General features: G+C 48.0%; 1 protein-coding gene across 4 annotated transcripts in view; it reads right to left on the reverse strand.

Moving 5' to 3' along the window:
• The window catches only part of TG (thyroglobulin), a 235939-nt gene extending 218327 nt beyond the window's left edge, over positions 1 to 17612 (reverse strand). For all 4 annotated transcript variants that reach the window (XR_003038023.2, XR_003038024.2, NM_173883.2 and 1 more), the window contains 8 exon segments: positions 17504 to 17612; positions 16461 to 16569; positions 15933 to 16030; positions 14362 to 14565; positions 13562 to 13721; positions 4654 to 4760; positions 4053 to 4196; positions 3684 to 3869 (listed from right to left, as the gene is read on the reverse strand). Coding sequence is in view for 2 of the 4 variants with exons in the window: in NM_173883.2 (NP_776308.1) it covers positions 3684 to 3869; positions 4053 to 4196; positions 4654 to 4760; positions 13562 to 13721; positions 14362 to 14565; positions 15933 to 16030; positions 16461 to 16569; positions 17504 to 17570 (1075 nt within the window). In the remaining 2 variants the exon portion in view is untranslated.
• Positions 17613 to 25337: the final 7725 nt, after the last annotated feature.

Raw genomic sequence — 25337 nt, forward strand, 5'->3', positions numbered from 1 at the left:
ATGTTCTTTTTCTACATCTTCACACTTAGCCAAAAGCATGGTACCCAACACAGTGCTGAGAACTCAAAATGTTAAGTTGGAGAAATCAAATGGTTTCCTAGGAAGTCACTGAAATAATGTTAACACATGTCTATTTCAAGGCTCTGAAAAGACTGTCCTCCTCCTTCACTGTCTCACATCTTGCTGAGTCCATCCAGCTCACCCCAACTGGGAGCCTGTGAGTGCTCCTAGACTCCTCCTGCTCCACCGCTAACACCCTTCAGGTCTCAGTGTAAGGAGGAACGGAGTCTGATGCAATGCCTGGCCACCTGTCTCAAGTTCACACCCTTGTCCCCAGACCACTGCTTCTGCTTCAGTATTGCTTCCTGTCCTGGGCTGAATAGTGTCTCCCTAGAATTCACATCCCTCCTGGAACTTCAGAATGTGATCTTCTGTGGATGTAGGGCCATTGTAGGTAAAATGAGTTAACATGGCATCACACTAGGGTAAGGCAGCAGTCACTCAGTAGTATCCGACTCTTTTAAACCTCATGGACTTTAGCCTGCCAGGCCCATCTGTCCATGGGATTTTCCAGGCAAGAATGCTGGAGTGGGTTGCCATTCCCTTCTCCAGGGGATCTTTCTGATCCAGGGATCAAACCCACGTTTCTTGAATCTCTTGCATTTCCTGCATTGGTGGGTGGATTCTTTACCACTGGCGCCACCTGGGAAGTCCATACTAAAGTGGGTTTTTAATCCTATACAACTGGTGTCATTACAAGAGGAGGAACGAGACACAGAAGCAGACAAACAAGGCAGACAGCCATGTGATGACAGAGGCAGAGTGTGGAGTTCTGCAGTCACAAGCCAAAGATTGTTGGTGTAAAAAAGAATGAAATAATGCTATTTGCAGCAACATGGATGAACTAGAGTATGGGCAACTAGAGATGGCCTTATTGAGTGAAGTAAGTCAGACAGAGGAGGACAAATATCATATATTGTTTATAGGTGAAATCTAAAAATGGGTACAAATGAACTTACCTACAAAGCAGAAATAAAAAGAGTTACAGATGTAGAAAACAAATTTGAGGTTACTAGAGGGCAGGAGGTGCTACAGAAGGATAAATTGTGAGACTGAGATGGATATACACACGCTGCTGGTGGACTATAGCCACCAGGCTCCTCTGTCCATAGGACTCCCCAGGCAGGAGTAATGGAATAGGTTGTGATTTCCTCCTCCTCCAGGGGATCTTCCCAACCCAGGGATCGTACTTGGCTCTCCTGCTTTGCAGGTGGATTCTTAACTGACTAAGCCACCAGGGAAGCCCGACATATACACACTGCTGCTGCTGCCACTGCTAAGTCGCTTCAGTCGTGTCCGACTCTGCACGACCCTACAGACGGCAGCCCACCAGGCTCCCCGTCCCTGGGATTCTCCAGGCAAGAACACTGGAGTGGGTTGCCATTTCCTTCTCCAATGCATGAAAGTGAAAAGTGAAAGTGAAATTGCTCAGTAGTGTCTGACCCTCAGCAACCCCATGGACTGCAGCCTTCTAGGCTCCTCCATCCATGGGATTTTCCAGGCAAGAGTACTGGAGGGGGGTGCATATACACACTATATAAAATGGATAACTAATAAAGGCCTACTGTATAGCACAGGGAACTGTATTCAATTCTCTATAGTGGCCTATACGGGAAAATAATCTAAAAAAGAGAAGATATATGCATAAATGATTCACTCTTCTGTACACTTGAAACTACCACAGCATTGTAAATCAACTACACTCCAATAAAAGCTTTTTAAAAAAGAAAGTAAAACAAGTACGTTTCTGGCTAAAAAACAGAAACAAAAAAAATTGTTGGTGACTATCACAACCAAGAAAAAACAAGGATTTTCTCCTGAAGCCTTCGGAGCGAGCACTACCTTGCTGACACATTGATTTTAGATATCCAGCCTTTAGAACTGCTCAAGAATACATTTCTGCTGTTCTAAGCCATTCCATGGGTGGTCATTTGCTACAGTCGCCCCAGGAAAGTAATACAGGCCACTCATCTCTCTTTAGGACACCTCAGTGACCTTTAGATGCCTACTGCCTGCAGCCTGATGCTCCTGTTCAATCTCTCCTCCAAAATGCCTGGGCTGCCTTTCCACACCACCCACACAGGGCACTCTCCAGCTTCAAAGCCCTCAACAGCTTTTCTGAAAGCTGGAGGAGGAAGCCCCTAAGGCTCTGCTTGATATGAAAGGCCTCATCACCCGTGCCTTTCAGAGTCCCCCACCCAAAACAGGAGCTTCCCAGGTGGCTTGGTGGTAAAGAATCTGCCTTCCAATGCAGGAGAATTAGGTTTGATCCTGGGCTGGAAAGATCCCCTGGGAGAGGTAATGGCAACTCACTCCAGTATTCTTGTTTGGGAAATCCCATGGACAGAGGAACCTGGTGGGCTATAGTCCATGGGATCGCAAGAGTCAGACACAACTGAGCTTACATGCACACACACACACACACACACACACACCCCCAAACATGCTCCAGCAAGTTTTTTGTCTCTCTCCTTCTAACAGACTCCATGTTCCTTAGCACGTGTGAAAGTCACTCAGTCGTGTCCCTTAGCACACCAACGCCTATCACAGATCCTCCTCAACTAGGATGGAATGACCTCCTGATAAATTCATCATAAGTTGAAAATATCATTAAGTCAAAAACGCATTGAATTCCTATCACCATAGTTTAGCCCCGCCTACATTAAACATGCTCAGAACACTTCTATTAGCATACAGCTGGGTAAGATCATCTGAACACCAAGCCCATTTTGTAATAAAGTTTCAAATATCTCATAATTTGTGTGTGTGTGGGGGGGCGGACCACACCATGCAACTTGCAAGATCTTAGCTCCCCAAGCAGGGATTGAACCTGGGCCCCAGCAGTGTGCCAAATCCTAACCACTGGACTGTCAGGGAATTATTGAATAACTGTACTGGAAGGGAAAAATGGAGTAGCTATCTGGGTACAGAATTGTTGTAAGTGTACGGGGCACAATCATGTGGCTGACTGGGACCTGCGGCTCACTGCCACTGGTTACCATCATGAGACAGTTCCATGCCACATATCCCTAGGCCAGGAAATGTTCAAGATTCAAAGCACTATTTCCACTGAACATGTATCATTTTTGCACTGTCATGAAGTCTAAAAGTTGTAAGTCCAGCCACTGTTACGTCAGGACCCATCCATATTTATGTCCCTATAATTTCGCTTCCCCAGCCCTGACTCTAGTGAACACCTCTCTTTATTTTCGTCCTTCAGGAAGCGTCTTTAGTTTAGAAGAAGCTCCTCAAGCGTCACCTCTGCCACGAAGCCCTCCGGATGTCTCCTCGCCAAACAGGCACAGATAGAATTGACCTCTGCTGCCCTGTGCTCCTGGAGCTGTCAGCACACGCTTTTCTCATGGCACTGTACACTTAATTCTCTCCTCTCCTACTATTCTCTGAGCTCCCTGAGGGAGCAAGCATGTCTGATACGGGACGAGAAACATAATGGAAATTAACAATGATAGACAGGTTTCCATCCTGTTGAACTTGAAGGGTCTGTGCGGCACCCCCTGGGAGGCAATGGAATGAATGTGATCTGGAAAGGTCAGTCTGGAGAGACAGATACAGTAACACGACCTGACGAGAACAAGGCGGGGAGGCTTGGAGAGGACACCCACCACAGGATGGAGGCTCCCCTCGCTGCCGCGTCCCCGGGATCTCCTGTCCCCGGCTGTCCACGCACCAGCATGGCCCTCCCTGCTGGCACTGTGCCGCCTGGTACTCCCCGTCCGGGTGGCAGCTCGGTACGTAGGGGTGACGGAAGCTGGTGGCTGCAAACCGCTCCACTTCACATTTTGTGGGGCCTACGAGAGATCCAGGCAGGAAAGGCAGGGCGGTTAGTGTGTTTACAGCACGCGTTCTGCATGCTGGTAAAGTCGATTCAATCCCCACGCCCGCTCTGGTAGGACAGACACGGAGGCTGCAGGACATGAAAGCCGAGGGGTTTCCTCCTAGCGGAAACACATCTGCCTCCAGCTTGTACTCACATCGGAATCTGCCGGAGATGACTAGCTGCACTGCTAGGAACCGTCTCTGTAATATCCGGTACAGAGTGGTCTCAGCGAAGGTGGAAGCAAGGTCCAGGCCGGCAAAAATAGTGTCGTAAATTTCATCGAGTAACAGCTCCAAACCTGAGCCAAGAAAGTAAGCATTTGGAAGGGATGGGTTCATTCAGAAAGGAGGCCCTGACCTCACCACCATGTAAACAGATATAAAGAGGCTAGAGCCCCCAACAGGCATCATTGTGCTTTGGGCCTGAACAAGGCTTTAATGGTTTCCAAAGTCAGGGTGGCTCTGTGTGGTTGCACAGGTTGTTTACAGCACAAGGGAGCACAGCTGAGAGAGTGAGAGAAGGAAATCCAGCCCGGGTGCCACTCGCCAAGCTTGGAGCTACATCTGCTCAGAGAGGGGGTTGATGGGGGGTATCTCTTCCCAGCAAAGGCACCACGTGGATGAGCAGCAGCTGCACTCAAAGTACCTCCCTTGAAGGTCTGTGAAGGCCATGCCCTCCTGCATACCCAGCACAGCCCATCCGCTGTTTCTGCTTTACAGGGAGTGACAGTTAGGCTCTCAGGGGGGTGTGCTTACCTGTCTCAGCCAGTTCCCGCCCTTGGCTATCCGCACAGTAACAATACCCAGACACCTCTGGAAACCTGCTCCGGAAGGAACTAAAGGTCACAAATGCATCTGGGAACCTGCAAGACAATGGCATTCGTGGTCATCACCTCACACAAGGCAAGTCATCATAAGCTCTCCCAGCAGAAATAAATTAACGTGGCCTCATCTCATCTGAGGAGGAGACTGTTAGACAGCATCACTGACTCAGTGGACTTGAATCTGAGCAAGCTCCAGGAGAAAATAGAGGACAGAGGAGCCTGGCGTGCTGCAGTCCATGGCATCACAGAGAGTCAGGCATGACTTAGTAACTGAATAACAACAGCAACCATCTTATCTGGGAACAAGAACTGTCTGCTTCTTTGTTTCATGCCATTTGCTCCATTATTCCTGTAGTCAACGTATTTTTTTCTAAATTGGTTTTCCCTGGCCAGAGCTAGGCTGGACCTGTGAAAATGAAGCTGTCCTTGACTGTCACCTACCAATTAGTGTTTTTCTCACTCGTGGGCTTTGACCAATTTATGCCCAAGTGTGTGTCTCATAGGATCAGGCAGAAAACAGTCAATCAGCATTGCATTAACGAGTTCCTTTACTAGAATAGAACTCTCGAGACCAAGGGCCAAGTGTGCTTTACAAACATATGGTACACATTGCAGATGATCTCATTCGGGGAGATCACATGACTTCAGAGCCCTTTACGACTTCTCAAGAGCTGGCAAAGAAGCCAGGCTCCACCACAGGAAATTCTTATGTAGGACATTTCCCAGTCCCATAGTCGAAGGAAGACATCAAATCACTGTGACATCACTAACAAGGGCTATACTTCATTTCCATAAGTTGAGGGAAAAGATGCCTAAATCACGCCTGGCCTGACAATTGCTACACGGAGCTAATTGGCTGGGCTACCCACCCTAGAAGTAATAGGAAGCTCAGGTGATAAAAAGTTATACCCACGTGCAATGACATAGCAGCCAGAGAGGAGCTGCTCATCTCTATGTAACACGGAGAAATTAGTTTTTAATGCTCCATATAGCAAGTCTGTATGGAGAAGGAAATGGCAGCCCACTCCAGTAGTCTTGCCTGGAGAATCCCATGGACAAAGGAGCCTGGCGGGCTACAGTCCATGGTGTCGCAAAGAGTCGGACACGACTGAGTGACTGACACACACATAACAACTCTATGAAACCAAGCAGAGTATGTTTCCACCTGTATCTGGAAATATATTCCCAACCAATAAATTAGAAGAAGTATAACAGCAGCCCTCTGCACAGAAAGGTCTATTGCTGTGTGATATATTTGAGCAAAGCGTTGAAGACAACCTTCACGTCCAAAGCTATGAAAATTGAAAGTGAATTATGGTAAATCCCCTAAATGAATGCATGCATAACATTATGTAAAAAGCGTAGACTACAAAATGGCATGTGCATACACTACAATTGTTCCTATGCAAATGAACCAGAATCGGAAGGGAATATATTTCTAGGAACTTCTCAGAACCTCAACACAGAGTGCACATGTCGTAGTTAATCTGAAAGGAAATGAATACACAAAACAAAACCTATGTACACACGGATTATAGAATTATGGATTTTTTCCAGATTGTCGGTCTGTGATTGTGCGTACATGGGTTAAATTGAAAAGAACGTTACAGTCAGTGAGTTGCATGAGTATGAGTGTTCGTCGCACAGTTGTGTCCAACTATTCAAGACCCCATGGACTGGAGCCCGCCACGCTCCTCTGTCCATGCGATTTCCGAGGCAAAAATACTGGAGTGGGTTGCCATTTCCTGCTCTAGTAAGTTGCATAATAGAAGCTAAAGACACACGTGGCCCAATTGCTCACACTGACTGGAGGAATAGGACAGAAGTTCATTCATTGGAACCTGGGATAAATTCAATTCTAAATGTGTTAAAACAGTACGATAATCACTTCCCTTTATTAAGCATTACTTTGTAAAAAACAATCCGCAAAATGTTTAATAGACATTGACTCATTTAATCCACTTAACTGTCCTAAAAGCAAGGTGGTATTTTTGTGTGTGCCCATTTTAGAGGTTAAAGAAGTGAGGTATGTTGGCCACCATCTAAAGTAGTGGTGGGAGTTGGAGTTCAAATCCAGGCTGTCACCACCAAGTGACTCTGTTAGTGGGGTTACTCAGTGTGCTTGGCGGCTCCCTGCTCCTGCCCCATCTCCCGAGAAGCAGTCCTCTGCTCTGACACTCTTCCCTCTGCTGGATCCTGGGTTTTCCTGGCATCTAACAGATAGGGACGGGGCTCCCGGCTGGCCTGAAGTTCTGCAGGCCATCCCAGCATGAGGCACAGGAAGTTTAAACCACATTCCACCAATTCAACCCAAAGACCTACCTTGACCTTCAACTAAAGGAAAAGGGTGCTTCCCTTTTGTTGAATGAAAAGCAACATCTCAGGATGATGATCAAAGAGTCCTCAAGAAGGAAAACTATAGTGGAGGGTGAAATGATGGTGTTTCTGCATTTATGCTCAGGTTGTGGCCAACACAGAGTTAAAGAAATCACAAATAAGCCTACGTGAAATATAATGTCAGTCCCAACCAGGCGTCTGGTCTTGCCCACCTGCGCTGCAGGATTCACGCCCTTGGACTCAGTCAGACACTTATTCAGTCAGACACTTCCACCTCTCTCATGGTGGCTGGTCCCTCCAGATATCCAGCCTTTGATGAAGACCAGCAGATCCCCCCTCAAAATCAAGAGCTGTGATGACTCCCACAATGCCCGGTACACTGCAGACCCCTCTGCAGACCCTGCAGAGGGTCCAGTGAGCGTAACAGGCGATGATGAGTCCATGAGGGTTCCTGTACACGGTCGCTCTCCTGTTCAGGTAACCAGTCCCCTTTACTGCGTATTAAGGTGCATCGGCTCCTTCTCACTGGGTCATCTGTGTATCAGGAGTTGCCAGAGCATCTGAAGAAGTTTGGATGAGCTCTGTCACTAAGGACAAGTGCCGATAAAGAGACCAGTTGACTGAGTCTTACCTCGGATCACTGAGGCGTGATCACGGCACCAGCTCTTAACCAGGGTTACTTAACCAGAACGTACTTCCTTAGCCAGTGGTTAGGCAAGGGCCTTGTGAAAGATGGGGAAAGGGGGGTAAGGACCAGCAAAGCTTACTCCCCACCATGACATGGTTTTTTCCCTAAATTCACCAGCCAAATGGGTGTAGTTAGCAGCTGCTCTTTTCAAGAGGCAAAAGGATCTGCTTCAAATGGGCAAATGCTGTGGTCAAGTTCAAGCGTAAATCATCACCCACCATATCAAGAACCCACAACAAACATGTTGGCAAGTGAGACTTCCGGGCTCCCTGTGGCCCCATGGAAGTGGGTCAGCTGCCTTACACCACTTCTGCATGTGAATTTCCCAAAGAAATCTCTTCAGATTTGTTGAGGTCCTTTAATGGACCAGAACCTGGTGGTCTGGAGTCGACCGATAAAAAAGTAAAGGAGAAAGAAAGAGGCTGATATTCCTTGGTTTATGCAGAAAACCAATAAAGCCCCTGCACGGGGCTTGCTCTGTTCATGGAGGCCTCAGGCGCCCTCTCGATGGGGTGAAGGTGCAGAGCGCCTTCTCGAGAGGGTCTTAGAAGCCAGGGCAAGAAAGTGAACTCAGAGAGCCTCTGTGCTCCAGGAAATCAGCCTGAAAAAGAGAGAGGGAGAGAGAGAGAGAGAGACAGGGACCAGAGTTCTGATGGAGCAAAGGTGTTTTATTCAACATTGTGTGAGTATTTATACTGTCTTAAAAGGCAGCTATTTTCAGCAGAGATAAAATCAAAACTTACAAGTTATCAAGGAAACCTGAGGTCATCCATATGAAAGAGAGTTGTAAATAATCACTTTTACCATGTAGTTGATAAAAAGGAAGAGGGTACTTATCACCTTATAGAAAAACTAACAAAGGAAATGCCTGGATTCCTCAGCCCCCAGGAGAGGCTTGCCTCTCTTCTTAATTCCTGAGTATTCAGGAATTAATAAGGAACAGAGAATTCCCGACAGATCCAAAACAGCACACAGGAAACCTCCTGTTAAATGCTTCCTGACACAGATTCAATATTCCAAAAGCAAATTTGTGACTTTTCCTTTCCAGACTCTTCCTCTTCTGCCAACCAGAAACCAGACCTTGGAGTCATCCTTGACTTTTTCTCTCCCTCACCCTTCCTATCTGTTCCTTCACCAAGTTCCATGAATCCCACCAAGTCAATATTTCTCCATCAATCCCACTCCATCCCACCATTACCCTCTCCATCACCTGCTGTGGTTCAAATTGACAGCCCCTCTCACCTGGAATAGTACAGTGGCCTCCAAACTTACAGGGTCATCCCTAGGTACCCACTGCTCTTCCTTAATTGCAATCCATTCTTTTTAAAATCCAGCTCTGATGGTTCATGAGATATCTCCAATCCTCACCCAGTTTTAAAATTCTTGATGAAATATTCAGGACACACTTAAACTGAAAAATTACTCCTTGCTTATCTGAAATTCAAGTATCACTGGCCATCTGGCGTTTTTTTCACCTGACAACCATCCAGGATACTATGTCTATACTTTCCACATAGCCTCTGGGGCTCCTGACACTTTGCCCACTGGAGAGGCTGGGGCTGGCACTGCCCAGGTCTGCTTATCAGAAAATTCCTGAGCATGGCTGGGCTTCCAGTAACCAACTACCTGACCCTTCCCATGACCTTCTTAAATCAGAATTCACTCAGAGACATGCTTGCTTACATAAAAGAAAAGCTCCCATTTCAGGGGTAAGTTTTTTGGTTCTTTGACAATAGATGCTTAGTCCTGAACTTTTGCCTTTAATTTGACTGCCCTCTGGTGGACAAAGCTGTGAATTGCGCCTCAAGCAGGCACCTGCAAGTTCTTTGAGAATTGTCGAACACGACTGAGCGACTTCACTTTCACTTTTCATTTTCATGCATTGGAGAAGGAAATGGCAACCCATTCCAGTGTTCTTGCCTGGAGAATCCCAGGGACGGGGGAGCCTGGTGGGCTGCCATCTATGGGGTCGCACAGAGCCGGACACGACTGAAGCGACTTAGCCCCATCAGCAGCAGCAGCATACGCAATATGCCAGCAAGTTTGGAAAACTCAGCAATGGCCACAGGACTGGAAAAGGTCAGTTTTCATTCCAATACCAAAGAAAGGCAATGCCAAAGAATGTCCAAACTACCGCACAATTGCATTCATCTCTCCAAGCCAGGCTTCAACATTTCGTGAACCGAGAAATTCGATATTCAAGCTGGATTTAGAAAAGTGACAGGAACAAGAGAGCAAATTGCCAACATCTGTTGGATCATTGAAAAAGCAAGAGAGTTCCAGAAAAAATGTCTACTTCCACTTCATTGACTACACCAAAGCCTTTGACTGTGTGGATCAATCACAAAAAACTGTGGGAAATTCTTAAAGAGATGGGAATACCAGACCACCTTATCTGCCTCCTGAGAAATCTGTATGCAGGTCAGGAAGCAACAGAACTGGACATGAAACAACGAACTGGTTCCAAATTGGGAAAGGAGTACATCAAGGCTGTATATTGTCACCCTGCTTATTTAACTTATATGCAGAGTTCATCATGCAAAATGCCGGGCTGGATGAAGGACAAGCTGGAATCAAGATTGCCAGGAGAAATATCAATAACCTCAGATATGCAGATGACACCACCCTTACGGCAGAAAGCAAAGAACTAAAGAGCCTCTTGATGAAAGTGAAAGAGGAGAGTGAAAGGCTGGCTTAAAACTCAACATTCCAAAAACTAAGATCATGGCATCCGGTCCCATCACTTCATGGCAAATAGATGGGGAAACAATGGAAACAATGTCAGACTTTATTTTCTTGGGCTCCAAAATCACTGCCGATGGTAATTGCAGCCATCAAATTAAAAGATGCTTGCTCCTTGGAAGGAAAGTTATGACCAACCTAGATAGCATATTAAAAAGCAGAAACATTATTTTGCCGACAAAGTTCCCCATAATCAAGGCTATGGTTATTCCAGTGGTCATGTATGGATGTGAGAGTTGGACTATAAAGAAAGCAGAGCACCGAAGAATTGATGCTTTTTAACTGTGGTGTTGGAGAAGACTCTTGAGAGTCCCTTGGACTGCAAGGAGAGCCAACCAGTCAATCCTCAAGGAAATCAGTCCTGAATATTCATTGGAAGGACTGATGCTGAAGCTGAAACTCCAATACTTTGGCCACCTGATGCGAAGAACTGACTCACTAGAAAAGACAACCTGATGCTGGGAGGGAAGCGGGAGGGAGGAGAAGGGGACGACAGAGGATGAGATGGCTGGATGGCATCACCTCCTTGATGGACATTTGAGTTTGAGCAAGCTCCAGGAGTTGGTGATGGATAGGGAAGCCTGGCGTGCTGCAGTCCATGGGGTCACACACAAGAGTCAGACACGACAGAGCGACTGAACTGAACTGAAAAGGAGCCAGACAGGTCTATAAGCCACAGATTGTGCTTCCTAGGGTGGGTTCCTTAATTTCTGTTCTTCAGATTCCCCACTGTGTGCTAGAGACCATCATTTTCCAGTTATTTTTATAAATATTGAAGTAGATGAAAGGATCTCAAATTCCACTGTATACTGTGAGTATCCAACTGAACTTGGACTGAGCACACATCAGTTTGCATTGCTCAGCATCAGTAAATCAGGACGTTTGGAGATTCCAATATGCACACGGGCAGGCCATTTTCTAGGCCTGAGGTGGGTAGGGGACTGTAACCTACATTTGCAAAAGTTGGTGATGGATTCCCTACAAATGATAATAATTTACAATTTTCACAGTGGTTTCATAGGCAAGGGCTCAGCAGATCTTCACATGACTGATGAGCTGGTATTGTCCTTACAGATGGGAACACTGAGACTCAGAAATAAGTGACCTGGTCACTTTGCCAGCAGTGGCAGAGTCAGAACAAGGATCACAGGGCAAACGCCATGGGGTCAGACAGGTAATGCCAACAGTTGGAGCAGGAGGAGTGTGGCGCATACAGGAAGAGGCCCACAGCGCGGGGTGGGGTGGGTTGCACTTGGTCCAAAAAGAATCAGCTTCTTGGTGCCCTGGGACAATGCATGCAGTCCCCAACCTTGTTCTTTAGAATCAAGAACTCAGAATTTTGTGTCTTGGGCTGAACATACAATATTGCTATGTTGGACTATTTTTACCTGCCTGCACAAACTGAAATTTCACAGGATTCAATTTAAAATTTCTCAGTTTTGAAAACAGCATGCAGCTCGAATGAGGCTTGTCTCTGGGACAGTACCTGGTCACAGGCTTCCGATCCATGACCCCTCTGGGCACAGCCCATGGGAATTCCCTCTCATAGGAAGGAAACTAGTGGTTTTGAAAGCCAGACACATAAAGCCTCAGGTTCTCTAAGAGAATTCCTACCAGTATTTACAAATTAATATTATTATTTATTTTCCTTCACAGTGTTTTGATTATATCTGAAGTCTGTGCAAGCCCTGTGTATTGATAAAGTCACCATCGTAAATAACCGGAAGCCATCCAGTTATTTGGGCCAAGAGCTATAAAAAAAAATACCATTTTTATATTTGTTATATAAATCTTTAAGCTTAAATAAGCTTAATAGGTGCACACATACATGCCATTTATAAGAATGCATCAATGCGGTCCACATTTTTCCTTTTCTGGGGATTCTCCTCTCCTGACTCCTCCTCCTCCACAGCAACCTGACCCTCAAGGTGGCTGAGGGAACCACCCAGTATGTGTTCATTCATGTAATTCTCTGTCCTCACCGAATCCGATACAGACACAAGCACCATCATATAATCATATACATGCACTTAGATTAGGACCTGTTTGCTTGTCTGTGTTCTAAAAACTAAATCCTCTTATATTATGTGCACCTTGTATCTTACACGATATTATCATAATGTGCTGCACGACCCACTCCAAATCAACAGATGCAGTCTGAGTGCATTCTATTTAAGGGCTGCGGAAATATTTACAGTGGCTTCCCTGATAGCTCAGTTGGTAAAGAATCCACCTGCAATGCAGGAGACTCCAATTCGATTCCTGGGTTAGGAAGACCCCTTGCCGAAGGGATAGGTTAACCCACTCCAGTATTCTTGGGCTTCCCTGGTGGCTCCAATGGTAAGGAATCTGCCTGCAATGCCAGAGACTTGGGTTCAATCTCTGCATTGGGAAGATTCCCTGCAGAAGGGCATGGCAACCCACTCCAGTATTCTTGCCTGGAGAGTCCCCATGGACAGAAGAGCCTGGCGGGCTGCAGTCTATGGCGTCGCAAAGAGCTGGACACGACTGAGTGACTAAACACAGCACAGCATGCTTTTATCCAGACACCCACCTGGGGTTGTCAATCACTCTGTTCCCAGTTTTTGGCCTCAATTAAAAAAAAAAAAAAAAAAACGATGCAGTGGACATTCTGCTGCTGCTGCTACTACTAAGTCACTTAAGTTGTGTCTGACTCTGTGCGACCCCATAGACGGCAGCCCACCAGGCTCCACCGTCCCTGGGATTCTCCAGGCAAGAACACTGGAGTGGGTTGCCATTTCCTCTCCAATGCATGGACATTCTAGTACATCCTAATAAAGAATCTTCATATTCTGGTGTTTTCATCTCTGTAGGCTGGCTGGGCCAGAGGGCTCGTGTATTTTAGTTGAATAGCTATTGCCAGCTTGTTTTGTGGGAGACACCGTGGGCCTTCAGTGTCCGTCACGGGAAAGTGAACAGGAGGCCTCTCTCAGGTCGCATGGGCTGAGTGTGTCACACACACCCTTGCCAGCGCCCAGCCCTGCAGACAGCAGGAGCCTGGGCGGGAGACCAGAAGGCGTGGGCCGTGCTGGGCACACCCGGGGGCCCTTACCTGCTGTAGCTGTGGACCAGGTCGAAAATCATCATGTCTGTGGTGTTGACGAACTTGCACTGCACTGGCCTGAAGGCCCCATCTGGGGAACACTGGGGTGGCGACCTGTCGCCCACGCCATGGAGGAGACGGCGGTTTCTTATCTCACAGCTCCTTGGACCTAAACGTTTCCAAGGAAACAATTTAAATCTATTTACTTTTGATTAATCTTTATTGGCGTATAGTTGCTTTACAATGTTGTGCTGTTTCCTGCTGCACAGCAAAGTGAATCGGCTCTGTATTTACATATGTCCTCTCCTTGTTGGATTTCCTTCCCATGTAGGTCACCGCAGAGCATTGAGCAGAGCTGACTGTCCTACACGTAGATGCTCATTCGTCATCTATTTTATACATAATATCAAGAGTGTTTGGGTGTCAGTTCCAATCTCCCAATTCATCCCACCACCCCCATCTTTTCCCCCTTGGTGTCCATAGGTTTAGGAAACAATTGCTAATCCTTCCATACGAGGAGGCGTATGTGCTTCTGCACATGTGCTTGTGCTCCTACTACACACACGAGAGCTTCCCGAACAGGGACGAAGGCCTGATGCTCCCGGAAATCCTACTTGTTAAGCCTGTGAATACTGTGGTCCACAGCGCAGAACTGGAAGGGAGAAAACCTTCCTAAAATGCCTTCCTTTGCGTGCTGAAGGCCAGGTTCCCTGCCTTTCCTTGGGGAGCCCTCACCCCGTTTCGGTCAGCTGTGGGAGGCTGCCTGGGGCCTCTGCCTCCCCCAGGGCCCCGATGCTGGTGGTGCTTACACCGCGCCGGCCTCCCCTGCTGGCGGGTGCCGTACACCTCCATTCCTTCCGCGTCCACACACCAGCACTGCCGCCGCCGCAGGTCGCACTGCACGGGCGAGTAATCCCCTGAATCCTGACACTGGGGTAGGTAGGACGTGGCTGTGCTGTTGATGTAGCTGCTGAGCAAAATCTGCTGCTTCTGCAGCTGGCAGAACGACAGACCTGCGGCGGCAAAGAGCGGTGTCAGAGGGTGAGGGCACCACGCAGGGGTCCGAGCCCGGAGGACCACGCGCTATCCCTAGGGGCGGGAAGGCAGGGTGGTCCTTCCCACCAACCAAGGAGGCTCCATGAGCTGGCAGCAGCCTCAGGGCCAGCGTTCCGCCTGCCCAACTCTACATCCCAGGATTTCTTCTGACATCCGGCAGGCCGAGCTGGAAAGAGCAGATTTCATTGTGTCCCTTCAGTCCATGGGACACCCCAACAGTCCTGGAGCTGAAGAGGTGGGGTGTGAAGGGAGCACAGGCTGGCTGTTGATATCTTGTCTGAATACGAATTTCCCGCACAGCCTTGTGCGGGAAAGAAGACTCCCTGGGGGGAGTCTTCACCCCTCCGTGCCCGACTTGCCTTCTCTAAGGAATTAAAGTACAACTCGTGGGAAAGACCCTGATGCTGGGAAAGACTGAAGGCAAAAGGATAAAGGGATGGCAGAGCATGGTTAGATAGCATCACCGACTCGATGGACATGAATTTGAGCAAACTCCAGGAGATAGTGGAAGACAGAGGAGCCTGGCGTGCTGCAGTCTCTAGGGTTGCAAAGATTCGGACACGACTTAGCAGCTGAACAACAAGCCTACTTCAGGTGCGTGAGGACTAGTTACACTGGTGATTGCTGCTCCCACTCAATATCTACTGGGGGCCAGGTGTCTTTTGCGCAATTTAAATCCTCACGACCATCAGAGCTGACCCTACAGCAGCTCCTGTATTCATGTTACAGACAAGGAACTGGAGTTCAGTGGGAGCGGGGCACCCAACAGAGGTCACTCGGCAGGACCGCGGGAGTCAGCTTGCTCCCCAAGCCAGCGAGCTGGCCCCCAAAACCAGCGCTGCAACGGAGCTTGGCTCTTTTACAGGATAACTGGTTTGAAGCTCAATCTCACCATTTTAAGATGAGCGGCTTAAACCGACCCTTGTTTTAGCTTTACTGTGACACGCTTCTTTGACCACTCATCATAGCAATTATTTTAACAGGAAAGTTTTTGCCTTAAGTCTCAAATCTTAGAAACATCCCAGTTGAGAAAACACTTCCTGCGCAAGAGGGTGCTTTCTGGTTTCAGAGGACTTTGAAGTCTTTTCCCTGATGCATCCTTAGCATCAGATATGGGGCCTGGCACAGGGGGACGTCAGAGGCTACTTGCTGAACACATGACTTATTGTCCTATTGATTTTCACAGCAGTCCCGTAGGAGGTAGGGCCTAATTCAAAGAGGATGATCCCGCAGCCCAGAGGGAGACTAGCCCTGGATGCACCCGAGCCCAGGGCTGTACCCAGGGTGTGAGCTGCCCCTCGCAGTGCCTCCCCTTCCTACTTACAGGCCGCAGGCCGCCCGGGCTGCCGGCTACCAGGCACTTCCCTGCCATCAGCGTCCACACACCAGCAGGAGGCCCCATCCTTCCCGCACTGGACAGTCCTGGGGACAGGAGCCACAGTCAGGTACCCTTCTTCCTTCTCCTTCCCTCCACTCTTTAATTCATTTCAGTTAGGAAAAAGACTGGTGTGGAGCGGGACTGGTGACTCCAGTTGAAGTCAGGGAGGAGAGGGGGCATCTGAGCGTAAATCGTTGGATCATTGGAAAGTAAATCACTGCCGCCGCCACCACCCCATTCACCCTTGTTAAAACAATTACAGTAAAAAGTTTTGGCAGGAAAGGAAGGGACGTCTTTGGTTCTGGCTGGAAGGAAGCATGGATTGGGGCAACAGAGGTCAGATGACTCGGTGTTGACGGGTCTGGGGAGTGCTCCAGTGACAGTGGTCACAGGTCAGTTTCAAGGAGGGGGGCGGGGACAGGAAGAAGATGGGTTTTAAGGCCCCTGGGTCCGCATGGCTGGAGGAGGCCTTACTGGAAGCTGCCGTCCTCGGCGCACTGGGGGACGTAGTCTTCTCGCTTCAGAAAAGCCCTCTCCCTCTGCAGCTCACATGGGCGGAGAGGCTGGGCATCCACCTGGTACTCTGCACAAAGGAAGTGATGCCGCTCATGAGAGAGAATCTGCTGCCTGGATTCCAGTAACGGAGACGGGCTCGCTGAAGACACAGACGCTCTTCCGGGTTTTATTTCTACCACCATCGGCAAGTATATTTCAACTCGCAGTTTTGCAGCTACTCACAAGTTTGACATCAACTCTCCTGATCCCCTGGGAGGTGATATCACCGTCTTACCCAGGTGGCCCTGAGACTTGGCCGGGAAAGTAGCCTGTTCAGGATCACACCACTGGCAAGAGAAGGATTCACAGTGGACCCTCGGACTGTGCGTTCCCCAAGACCACGGTTGGGTCAGAGAACACTGTAAAAGAGGTGCTCTTGAGTTTATCCAGGCACTCCTTGCAGACAGAGCACCTTCCTGGCCTCGATGGAGAATGCATGTAATGTGCAAGGCCTTATTAAGAAATCACAGTCACAACTGCTTCATTTCCAGAGAGGAAACAAGCTGAGACTTTATTCAAAGTCAACGCTAAGTGGCTGAGCCTCAGCTATAATAGAACTCAGGTCTATTTCACACCACGGGTAGATTTGTGGTTTTCATTACCTGCTAATACCCCACATGGACAACCTAGGACTTGAGATTGTAAAGATAATTTCAAAAACAAACAAACGAAAAAACCAGTCAATCCCAGCATTTGCTAACAGGGTGGGGTGAGGGGAACTAGAATCCAACTGGGAAGATCTAGTTTCCCATCTCCTGTCCACCGATCACTGACTCTGTGACTTCTCAGACCCTCTGTCTCTTCATCTGAAAAGGAAAGAGTGCATAACTGACCTCGGGACACTGAGGATTAAATGAGGTCACAAATGTTCCATGGCCCTGGGGCAGGTCCTGGCTAACAAGGAGTTGGCCTGAGAGGTCCCTCCCAACCCGATGCTCTGAGACCGCAGGGTCAGAACTTACCAAAGATGTTGGCGGATGCCAAGCAGATTAAGTCCAGCAGACCGAAGACCCATAGGGCCAGGGCCATCTTGGGAGCCCTTCCAGGGAGAAGGGTTAGAAGCTGCTGCCCACCTTAGGGCTCTGGCCAAGGAGCCTTTATAGCACTGCTGTGGGTACTTAGCCCCCACCCACAGGCACTCAGGGAAGCAGTGCCCACCCTGTTTTCTCTGCTGGTCACAAGGAGGTCCTCCACCTGCGTCTGTTCCCCTGGAGGACACTCATGTGGCCAGTGTGGGGTGAAAATCTTGTGGAGGCTGTAGGGGAGCAGAACCAGGGACGAATGTGTGTGAAAGTCGCTCAGTCACATCTGACTCTCTGAGACCCCATGGACTGCATCCCGCCAGGCTCCTCTGTCCATGGGATTCTCCAGGCCAGAATACTGGAGTGGGTAGCCATTCCCTTCTCCAGGGGATCTTCCCAACCCAGGGATCAAACCCAGGTCTCCCGCATTGCAGGTGGATTCTTGACCATCTGAGCCACCAAGGAAGAACTGGGGGTGTGGCTTCATAATTCATCTTCAGGGGTAAAGGCCAAAGTTAACAACTTGGTGGGCCACACGTTCAGGCCCACCGTGAGAGAAACACAATGCTCCCTCCCTCCTCATCCATGCTCCTTCCTTCCCTCCTAGCAATGTTTCTTTAGAGTCTGATAGAGAAGCAGACACTATTCTAGGCCATGAGGATATGGCAGGGAACAAAACAGGCAGATCCATTAACACAGAATGTAGAGATTTTGATGAGATAAGCCAAACACACGCACAGTCATACTCGTAGTCATCCCCCTTTCCCCTCTGTCCCAGGACGTCAGACAACCAAAAGGCAGCAGGAAGCTTGTCTTCCACATAAAGCCTGTACATCAGTGAGCTTTCTCCAGTGGCTTCTCCCATTAAAGGGGTGGGGGATGGAGACAGGCTCCATGGGTGTTCAGAAGGTAGGTGGGCAGGTGTGGGAGAGCACTTGGGAGTGAGGGAGATCACAATGAGCCTTAGGTTTTAGGTAAAGATGATTTGAGAAGACATGCTGGCATTTACTGGAGAATTAGAATCCCCCAGCTTGGCCCTCTCCAGCCCCCATTGGGTGCTAAGTCGCTTCAGTTGTGTCTGACTCTTTGCAACGCCATGGACTACGGCCCGCCAGGCTCTTCTGTCCTTGGGATTCTCCAGGCAAGAATCCTGGAGCAGGTTGCCATTTCCTTCTCCAGGGGATCTTCCTGATCCAGGGATAGAACCCGCATCTCTTATGTCTCCTGCACTGGCAGGAGGGTTCTTTACCACTAGCACCACCTGGGGAGCCCACAGCCCCAATCACACAAGCCAAGTTCTGCCCAGGCTATGGAGACGCTGTAATATTACCGTGAGCCTGGCCATGTGCAGCCCTTGCCAGCTCTCCAGGTCCAGGTGTTCTAAAGCAGATGAATTTTCTAAAATGTTGAAACCGGGACTTCCTAGGCAGTCAAGAAGTTAAGACTTGACCTTTCCATGCAGGGGGCAAGGGTTCAGTCCCTGGTCGGGGAGCTAACATCCCCCATGCCTCGTGGCCAAAAAACCAAAACATAAAACAGAAGCAACATGGTAACAAATTCAATAAAGATTTTAAAACTGGTCCACATCAAAACAAATAAATAAAATCCTTTTAAAAAATAATGCTGAGACCATGACTGAGGTCTACCAGAAAGCCCACTCCTCATGCTTCCCCCACCCATGCATGCAGGCAGGGTCTTGCACAGGCCAGCTTGTGTGCTGAGTCATTCTCCCTGGCCTGGCCCCTGGGAAGAGGCACAGCAGAGTCAGTGAGGGTGAGAGCCGCCCGGGCTTCCTTCTGAGTCAAAACAGTGTACCTGGAAGGAGAGGTGCTTCTCTCCACTCCAGCAATGAAGCGATGAGCTTGGAGAGAGCCATGCCAGGCGCTGCCTCCACACCGTGAAAACCTCTTTCTCACGATGACTCAGCTCCTACCATCATCTGATGCCTCGTGAGCCAGGAGGATGCTCTACGGAAACTCAGCACCAACTCCTTGGTCTGGCCTCCGTGAGCCCGCTCCTGGCTCGGGTCTCCATCCTCTCTGCAGGCTCCTCACCTCTGGCCCTCTCACCTCTCCCTCCTGGATCCTCATACAATCACAGTGCCTTCTCATTCATCTCCTTCATTCTTGAAGACTAGGGTCCTGTGTATAATAATCCCGATGGCTCAGCTGGTAATCTACCAGCAACGCAGGAGACACAGGAGACGTGGGTTTGATCCCTGGGTGGGGAAGATCCCATGGAGGAGGAAATGGCAACCCAATCCAGTACTCTTGCCTGGAGAATCCCATGGACAGAGGAGACCAGCAGGCTGCAGTCCACAGGGTTGCAGAGTCGGACACAACTGGGCAATTGAGCATGCATGCAACAAACACAGGGGACAAAGGGAGAATCACTGGAATCCAGGGGAGGAAATTGCTTCAAAGCAAGCATCAGATGCCACGGTTTCTGGCTCTACAGAGAAGCGCTAACCAGCCATCTCTCCTGGAATCCCGCTTGCTGCCACATTGCTGGGTCCCCTGCCACGGCTTTGGACAACTACTCTCATCTCCCACAGAACCAGTGACTCAAAGCCACAGTCCTTTCTCCCAGGTTGCCAAAGCAATAATCAAAAGTCCTGGAACTTGACTTCTGCTTCCAGAAGATGAAATGGACACATTTTTCCCCTATTCCTCTGGCTAAGTACATTTAGAGACCCTCGATATTATTTGTAACACAAACAGAAGAAGACACTAAAAGATGGATAAGAAGACAGTCATCGAGCAACCTCAGAATGAGGTTGCCTCACACATCTCATACTCGTGTTAGAGAAACTAGCAACTAGAAATGCCAAGAAGCAAAGACCCCAGAAAAGCCCCAAGAAAAGCCTTTTTGAGTCAAAGGTCCAGGAAAAGGTAGCCTGCAAGACAGAAGATGTTTAGACAATAATTGTTCTATTCTTGCAAACCTCACAGAAGAAAACAAGTAAACAAACTGTGGTTCCACCCCAACCCATGCCAACAAAAGCCAGCTAGGGAGCCTAGAATTCCATTCTTGCCAAGCTAAGGAGTCTCTCCAAGCTAGGACGGTGACTCAAAGGCCATATGAGAAGCCAGAATTTTTACCTGAGCTGGGCAGTCATGAGCCCCCTCTCCCTGTGGGGTCAGTGGAGACCACACAGGCAGCCTGAACTTCCACCTGCCCCCAACCAGAAATAATAAGGATGCCGACCCTCCCAGCTAGGGTGGCATCAACAGTGACCCGCAGAGGAGACTAAACACCCACACCAAAGATCTCCATCAAAGTGGTCGTGCTCGCACCTCAATGAGATCCTCCCCAGAGTACCAAGGGCTTGGCCTTGGACAAGCTACCTAATCTCTCCATGCTCCGATTTCTCATCTATGAAGCTGTAATGTTATTAGTGCCCAAGCTTATAGGATGATGTGATTGCTAAATACATAAATATAAGATGCATAGCAGAGGGCTTGGCCCACCGTAAGCACCCAATGTTATTTTTCTTGTAAAAATGAGAGATTTCCAGTGGTGGCGACCCAGACATTGGTCTCATCTAAGGGGCATGTCTTTCCCTTCAACATATTTTAAATCCCTTCACTTCTACTTCCTCTTTGAGTTTATGGTGGTACACTGAAGGTAGGTGTGCCTGGCAAAGCCTCGTCTGCCAGCGTGGGTGGGTGGTCATCCCCAGCCCTGTCCCGCAGTGACCACTGTCCTGGAGTTTTAAGAAAGTGAAAGTTGCTCAGTCATGTCTGACTCTTTGTGACCCCATAGGCTGTAGCCCACCAGGCTCCTCTGTCCATGGACTTCTCCAGGCCAGAATACTGGCATGGGTAGCCTTTCCCTTCTCCAGGGATCTTCCCAACCCAGGGATCAAACCGAGGTCTCCCACATTACAGGTGGATTCTTTACCATCTGAACCACCAGGGAAGCCCAGAATTTTGAGAGTGCCCTTAAACCTTAGCCTTGTAAATATTTCTTCCTCATCTTCTTTTTTTTTTTTTTAAGCTGAAGAATAATCCCAGCTCATTTTATCCACAGTTGATGGCACCAGGGAACTGGTGGGACCATGTCAACTTTAAGAAAAATGCACAATGTAAGAGTTGTGAGTTTGTTTTATTCAAGAACCTTACTGAGGACTATAGGGGCTTCCCTGGTGGCTCAGATAGTAAAGAATCTGCCTGCAATGGAGGAAACCCAGGTTCAATTCTTGGGTCAGGAAAATCCCCTGGAAAAGGGAATAGCAACCCACTCCAGTATTCTTGCCTGGAGAATCCCATGGACAGAGGAGCCTGGTTCAGTCCATAGTGTTGCAAAGAGTAGCACACGACTGAGCAGCTTTCACTTACTGAGGACTGTAGCCTGGGAGATAGCCTTTGAGGATGTAGAAGCACCAGCTTCTAAGTGCTTTCTGGCTAGGGGATCCATGCATTTGGGCATGCACCTTGGTTAAAGATCACTGCTAGTCACAAAGAACAGATATCTTGAGTTAATCACTCAGTGCTCTTCAATGTATGGGAAGATGCAAGAATCTGAGTTCAGTAAAAAATCTGCCTGTGATATATATCTGTCTAAGGGGCTGTTTTCCCAAAGCACAGAGTGGCTCATCTGTTCTTCACCCTGAACTTTCTGCAGGGTGCTTTGCGGGTCACTGACCACAGTGGCTGACAACTTAATCCTTGTGGAACTGGTGGTGAGCAATGCTCTTCTGCTTTGTTCACAACCAGAGCCTGACGCTCCTGAAGCACTGCTCTTCCTCACTTTTGACTCTGTGTTTTGAGCAATACATGTTTTATTATTTTCCATAGTAGAGGAATATAATCCTGACATTTCAATTTCCATGGTGGTTCCGCTTTTACTTTTAGGAAGGCTCAGACAATTTTCTAACACTTTGAATAGCTTCTTAAATCATTCGCTTTTCTTCTCTGGTTCATTTTGGAGTAGTATTGTTTGCTAGATTTGAGTCTTTCTCTCTTGCCCTGCTTTGCTAACTGAAAAGGCATATATTTAACAAATGTGTCTCTAGGTTTTGTCCTTTTGGGTCTCTTAGGTTGGAAGAAATAAAATCAGGAACCTCTAGGACTGCCAAAGCATCAGTTATTCAGACCAATCTTGTCTGCTGCCACTTCTCCTGTCACAGTCAAGGCATTTTCCCAACCAATCAAGAAACCAGTCATGGATGCTATCTGGTTTTGCCTGGGTTCTCTTCAATAGGTTTCTTATCTGTGTGTCTTACTTAGTGTGTGTGTGTGTGTGTGTGTGTGTGTGAGAGAGAGAGAGAGCACGCAAGTGCCGTCAGTTGTGCCTGACTCTTTGCGACCCCATGGACTGTAGCCCGCCAGGCTCCTCTGTCCATGGGATTTTCCAGGCAAGAACACTGGAGAGGGTTGCCATTTCCTCCTCCAGGGGATCTTCCCAACCCAGGGATCGAACCCTAGTCTCCTGCATTGCCAGGCGGGTTCTTTACCACTGAGCCACGTGGGAAGCCTGTGCCTTACTTTAAGAGGCATCATTTGATCAATTTCTCAGGCACATTCCTCAGGGCAGAAGTAGTATTTTTGCCTCCACCTCTGCATAAAGGTAGCTGCCTCACTTTGAAACTCCCAGAAATTACCTGGAGTCTTCTGTGCTGATCTTCATGGTCTAATCTTCCCACATCTGTCTAGATTTTCTATGAGCATTGTACACAGTGGCTCATTCAAGGTGTTAGAGAGAAGACACTTTCCTATACTCTCCTGGGTTCTCCTGGCTAGTCTAAGAATTAGGTCAACATGAGACAAGTGAACAGGGGAAAATCAAAAGTTTAGTAACACTTGTACATGGGAGAGACCCATGAGAAGTGAATAATGGGCCCAAACAGCCCAAATCCTCAACTTAAATACTATCTTCAGCTACAGAAAAACAAGGATATTGGGGGTAGTGCTTTGGGACTTCGAAGGGGAGGAAAGCAATTGGCATGGAGATGCAAAAGTGAATGTTTGGTGAACAAATGCTTGCTGGGCCAGGAAGATTTAATGAGTCCCAGAGTGGACTGATGAACTATGGATGGAGGTTTGTGACACTATACAGGAGACAGGAATTAAGACCATCCCCAAGAAAAAGAAATGCAGAAAAGCAACATGGCTGTCTGAGGAGACCTTACAAGTAGCTGTGAAAAGAAGGGAAGCGAAAAGGAAAGATATACCCATTTGAAAGCAGAGTTCCAAAGAATAGCAAGAAGAGATAAGAAAGTCTTCCTCAGTGATCAATGCAAAGAAATAGAGGAAAAAAATAGAAGGGGAAAGACACAAGATCTCTTCAAGAAAATCAGAGATACCAAGGGAACATTTTTTGCAAAGATGGGCTCAATAAAGGACAGAAATGGTATGGACCTAACAGAAGCAGAAGATATTAAGAAGAGATGGCAAGAATACACAGGAGAACTGTACAAAAAAGATCTTCATGACCCAGATAATCATGATGATGTGATCACTCACCTAGAGCCAGACATCCTGGAATGTGAAGTCAAGTGGGCCTTAGAAAGCATCACTACGAACAAAGCTAGTGGAGGTGATGGAATTCCGGTTGAGCTATTTCAAATCCTGAAAGATGATGCTGTGAGAGTGCTGCACTCAATATGCCAGCAAATTTGGAAAACTCAGCAGTGGCCACAGGACTGGAAAAAGTTAGTTTTCATTCCAATCCCAAAGAAAGGCAATGCCAAAGAATGCTCCAACTACCGCACAATTGCACTCATCTCACACGCTAGTAAAGTAATGCTCAAAATTCTCCAAGCCAGGCTTCAGCAATACATGAACCGTGAACTTCCAGATATTCAAGCTGGTTTTAGAAAAGGCAGAGGAACCAGAGATCAAATTGCCAACATCCGCTGAATCATCGAAAAAGCAAGAGAGTTCCAGAAAAACATCTATTTCTGCTTTATTGACTATGCCAAAGCCTTTGACTGTGTGGATCACAATAAAGTGTGGAAAATTCTGAAAGAGATGGGAATACCAGATCACCTGACCTGCCTCTTGAGAAACTGGTATGCAGGTCAGGAAGCAACAGTTAGAACTGGACATGGAACAACAGACTGGTTCCAAATCAGGAAAGGAGTCCGTCAAGGCTGTATATTGTCACCCTGCTTATTTAACTTATATGCAGAGTACATCATGAGAAACGCTGGGCTGCAGGAAGCACAAACTGGAATCAAGATTGCCAGGAGAAATATCAATAATCTCAGATATGCAGATGACACCACCCTTATGGCAGAAAGTGAAGAAGTAAAGAGCCTCTTGATGAAAGTGAAAGAGAGTGAAAAAGTTGGCTTAAAGCTCAACATTCAGAAAACTAAGATCATGGCATCTGGTCCCATCATTTCATGGCAAATAGATGGGGAAAGAATGGAAACAGTGGCTGACTTTATTTTTGGGGGCTCCAAAATCACTGCCGATGGTGACTGCAGCCATGAAATTAAAAGATGCTTACTCCTCGGAAAGAAAGTTATGACCAACCTGCTGCTGCCGCTAAATCGCTTCCATTGTGTCCGACTCTGCGACCCCATAGACGGCAGCCCACCAGGCTCCCCCATCCCTGGGATTCTCCAGGCAAGAACACTGGAGTGCGTTGCCATTTCCTTCTCCAATGCGTGAAAGTGAAGTCGCTCAGTCATGTCCGACTCTTAGCGACCCCATGGACTGCAGCCTACCAGGCTCCCCTGTCCATGGGATTTTCCAGGTTAGAGTACTGGAATGGGGTGCAAGACAGCATATTAAAAAGCAGAGACATTACTTTGCCAACAAAG

Source organism: Bos taurus, chromosome 14, assembly GCF_002263795.3.
Source record: "Bos taurus isolate L1 Dominette 01449 registration number 42190680 breed Hereford chromosome 14, ARS-UCD2.0, whole genome shotgun sequence".
Lineage (NCBI taxonomy): Eukaryota > Metazoa > Chordata > Mammalia > Artiodactyla > Bovidae > Bos > Bos taurus.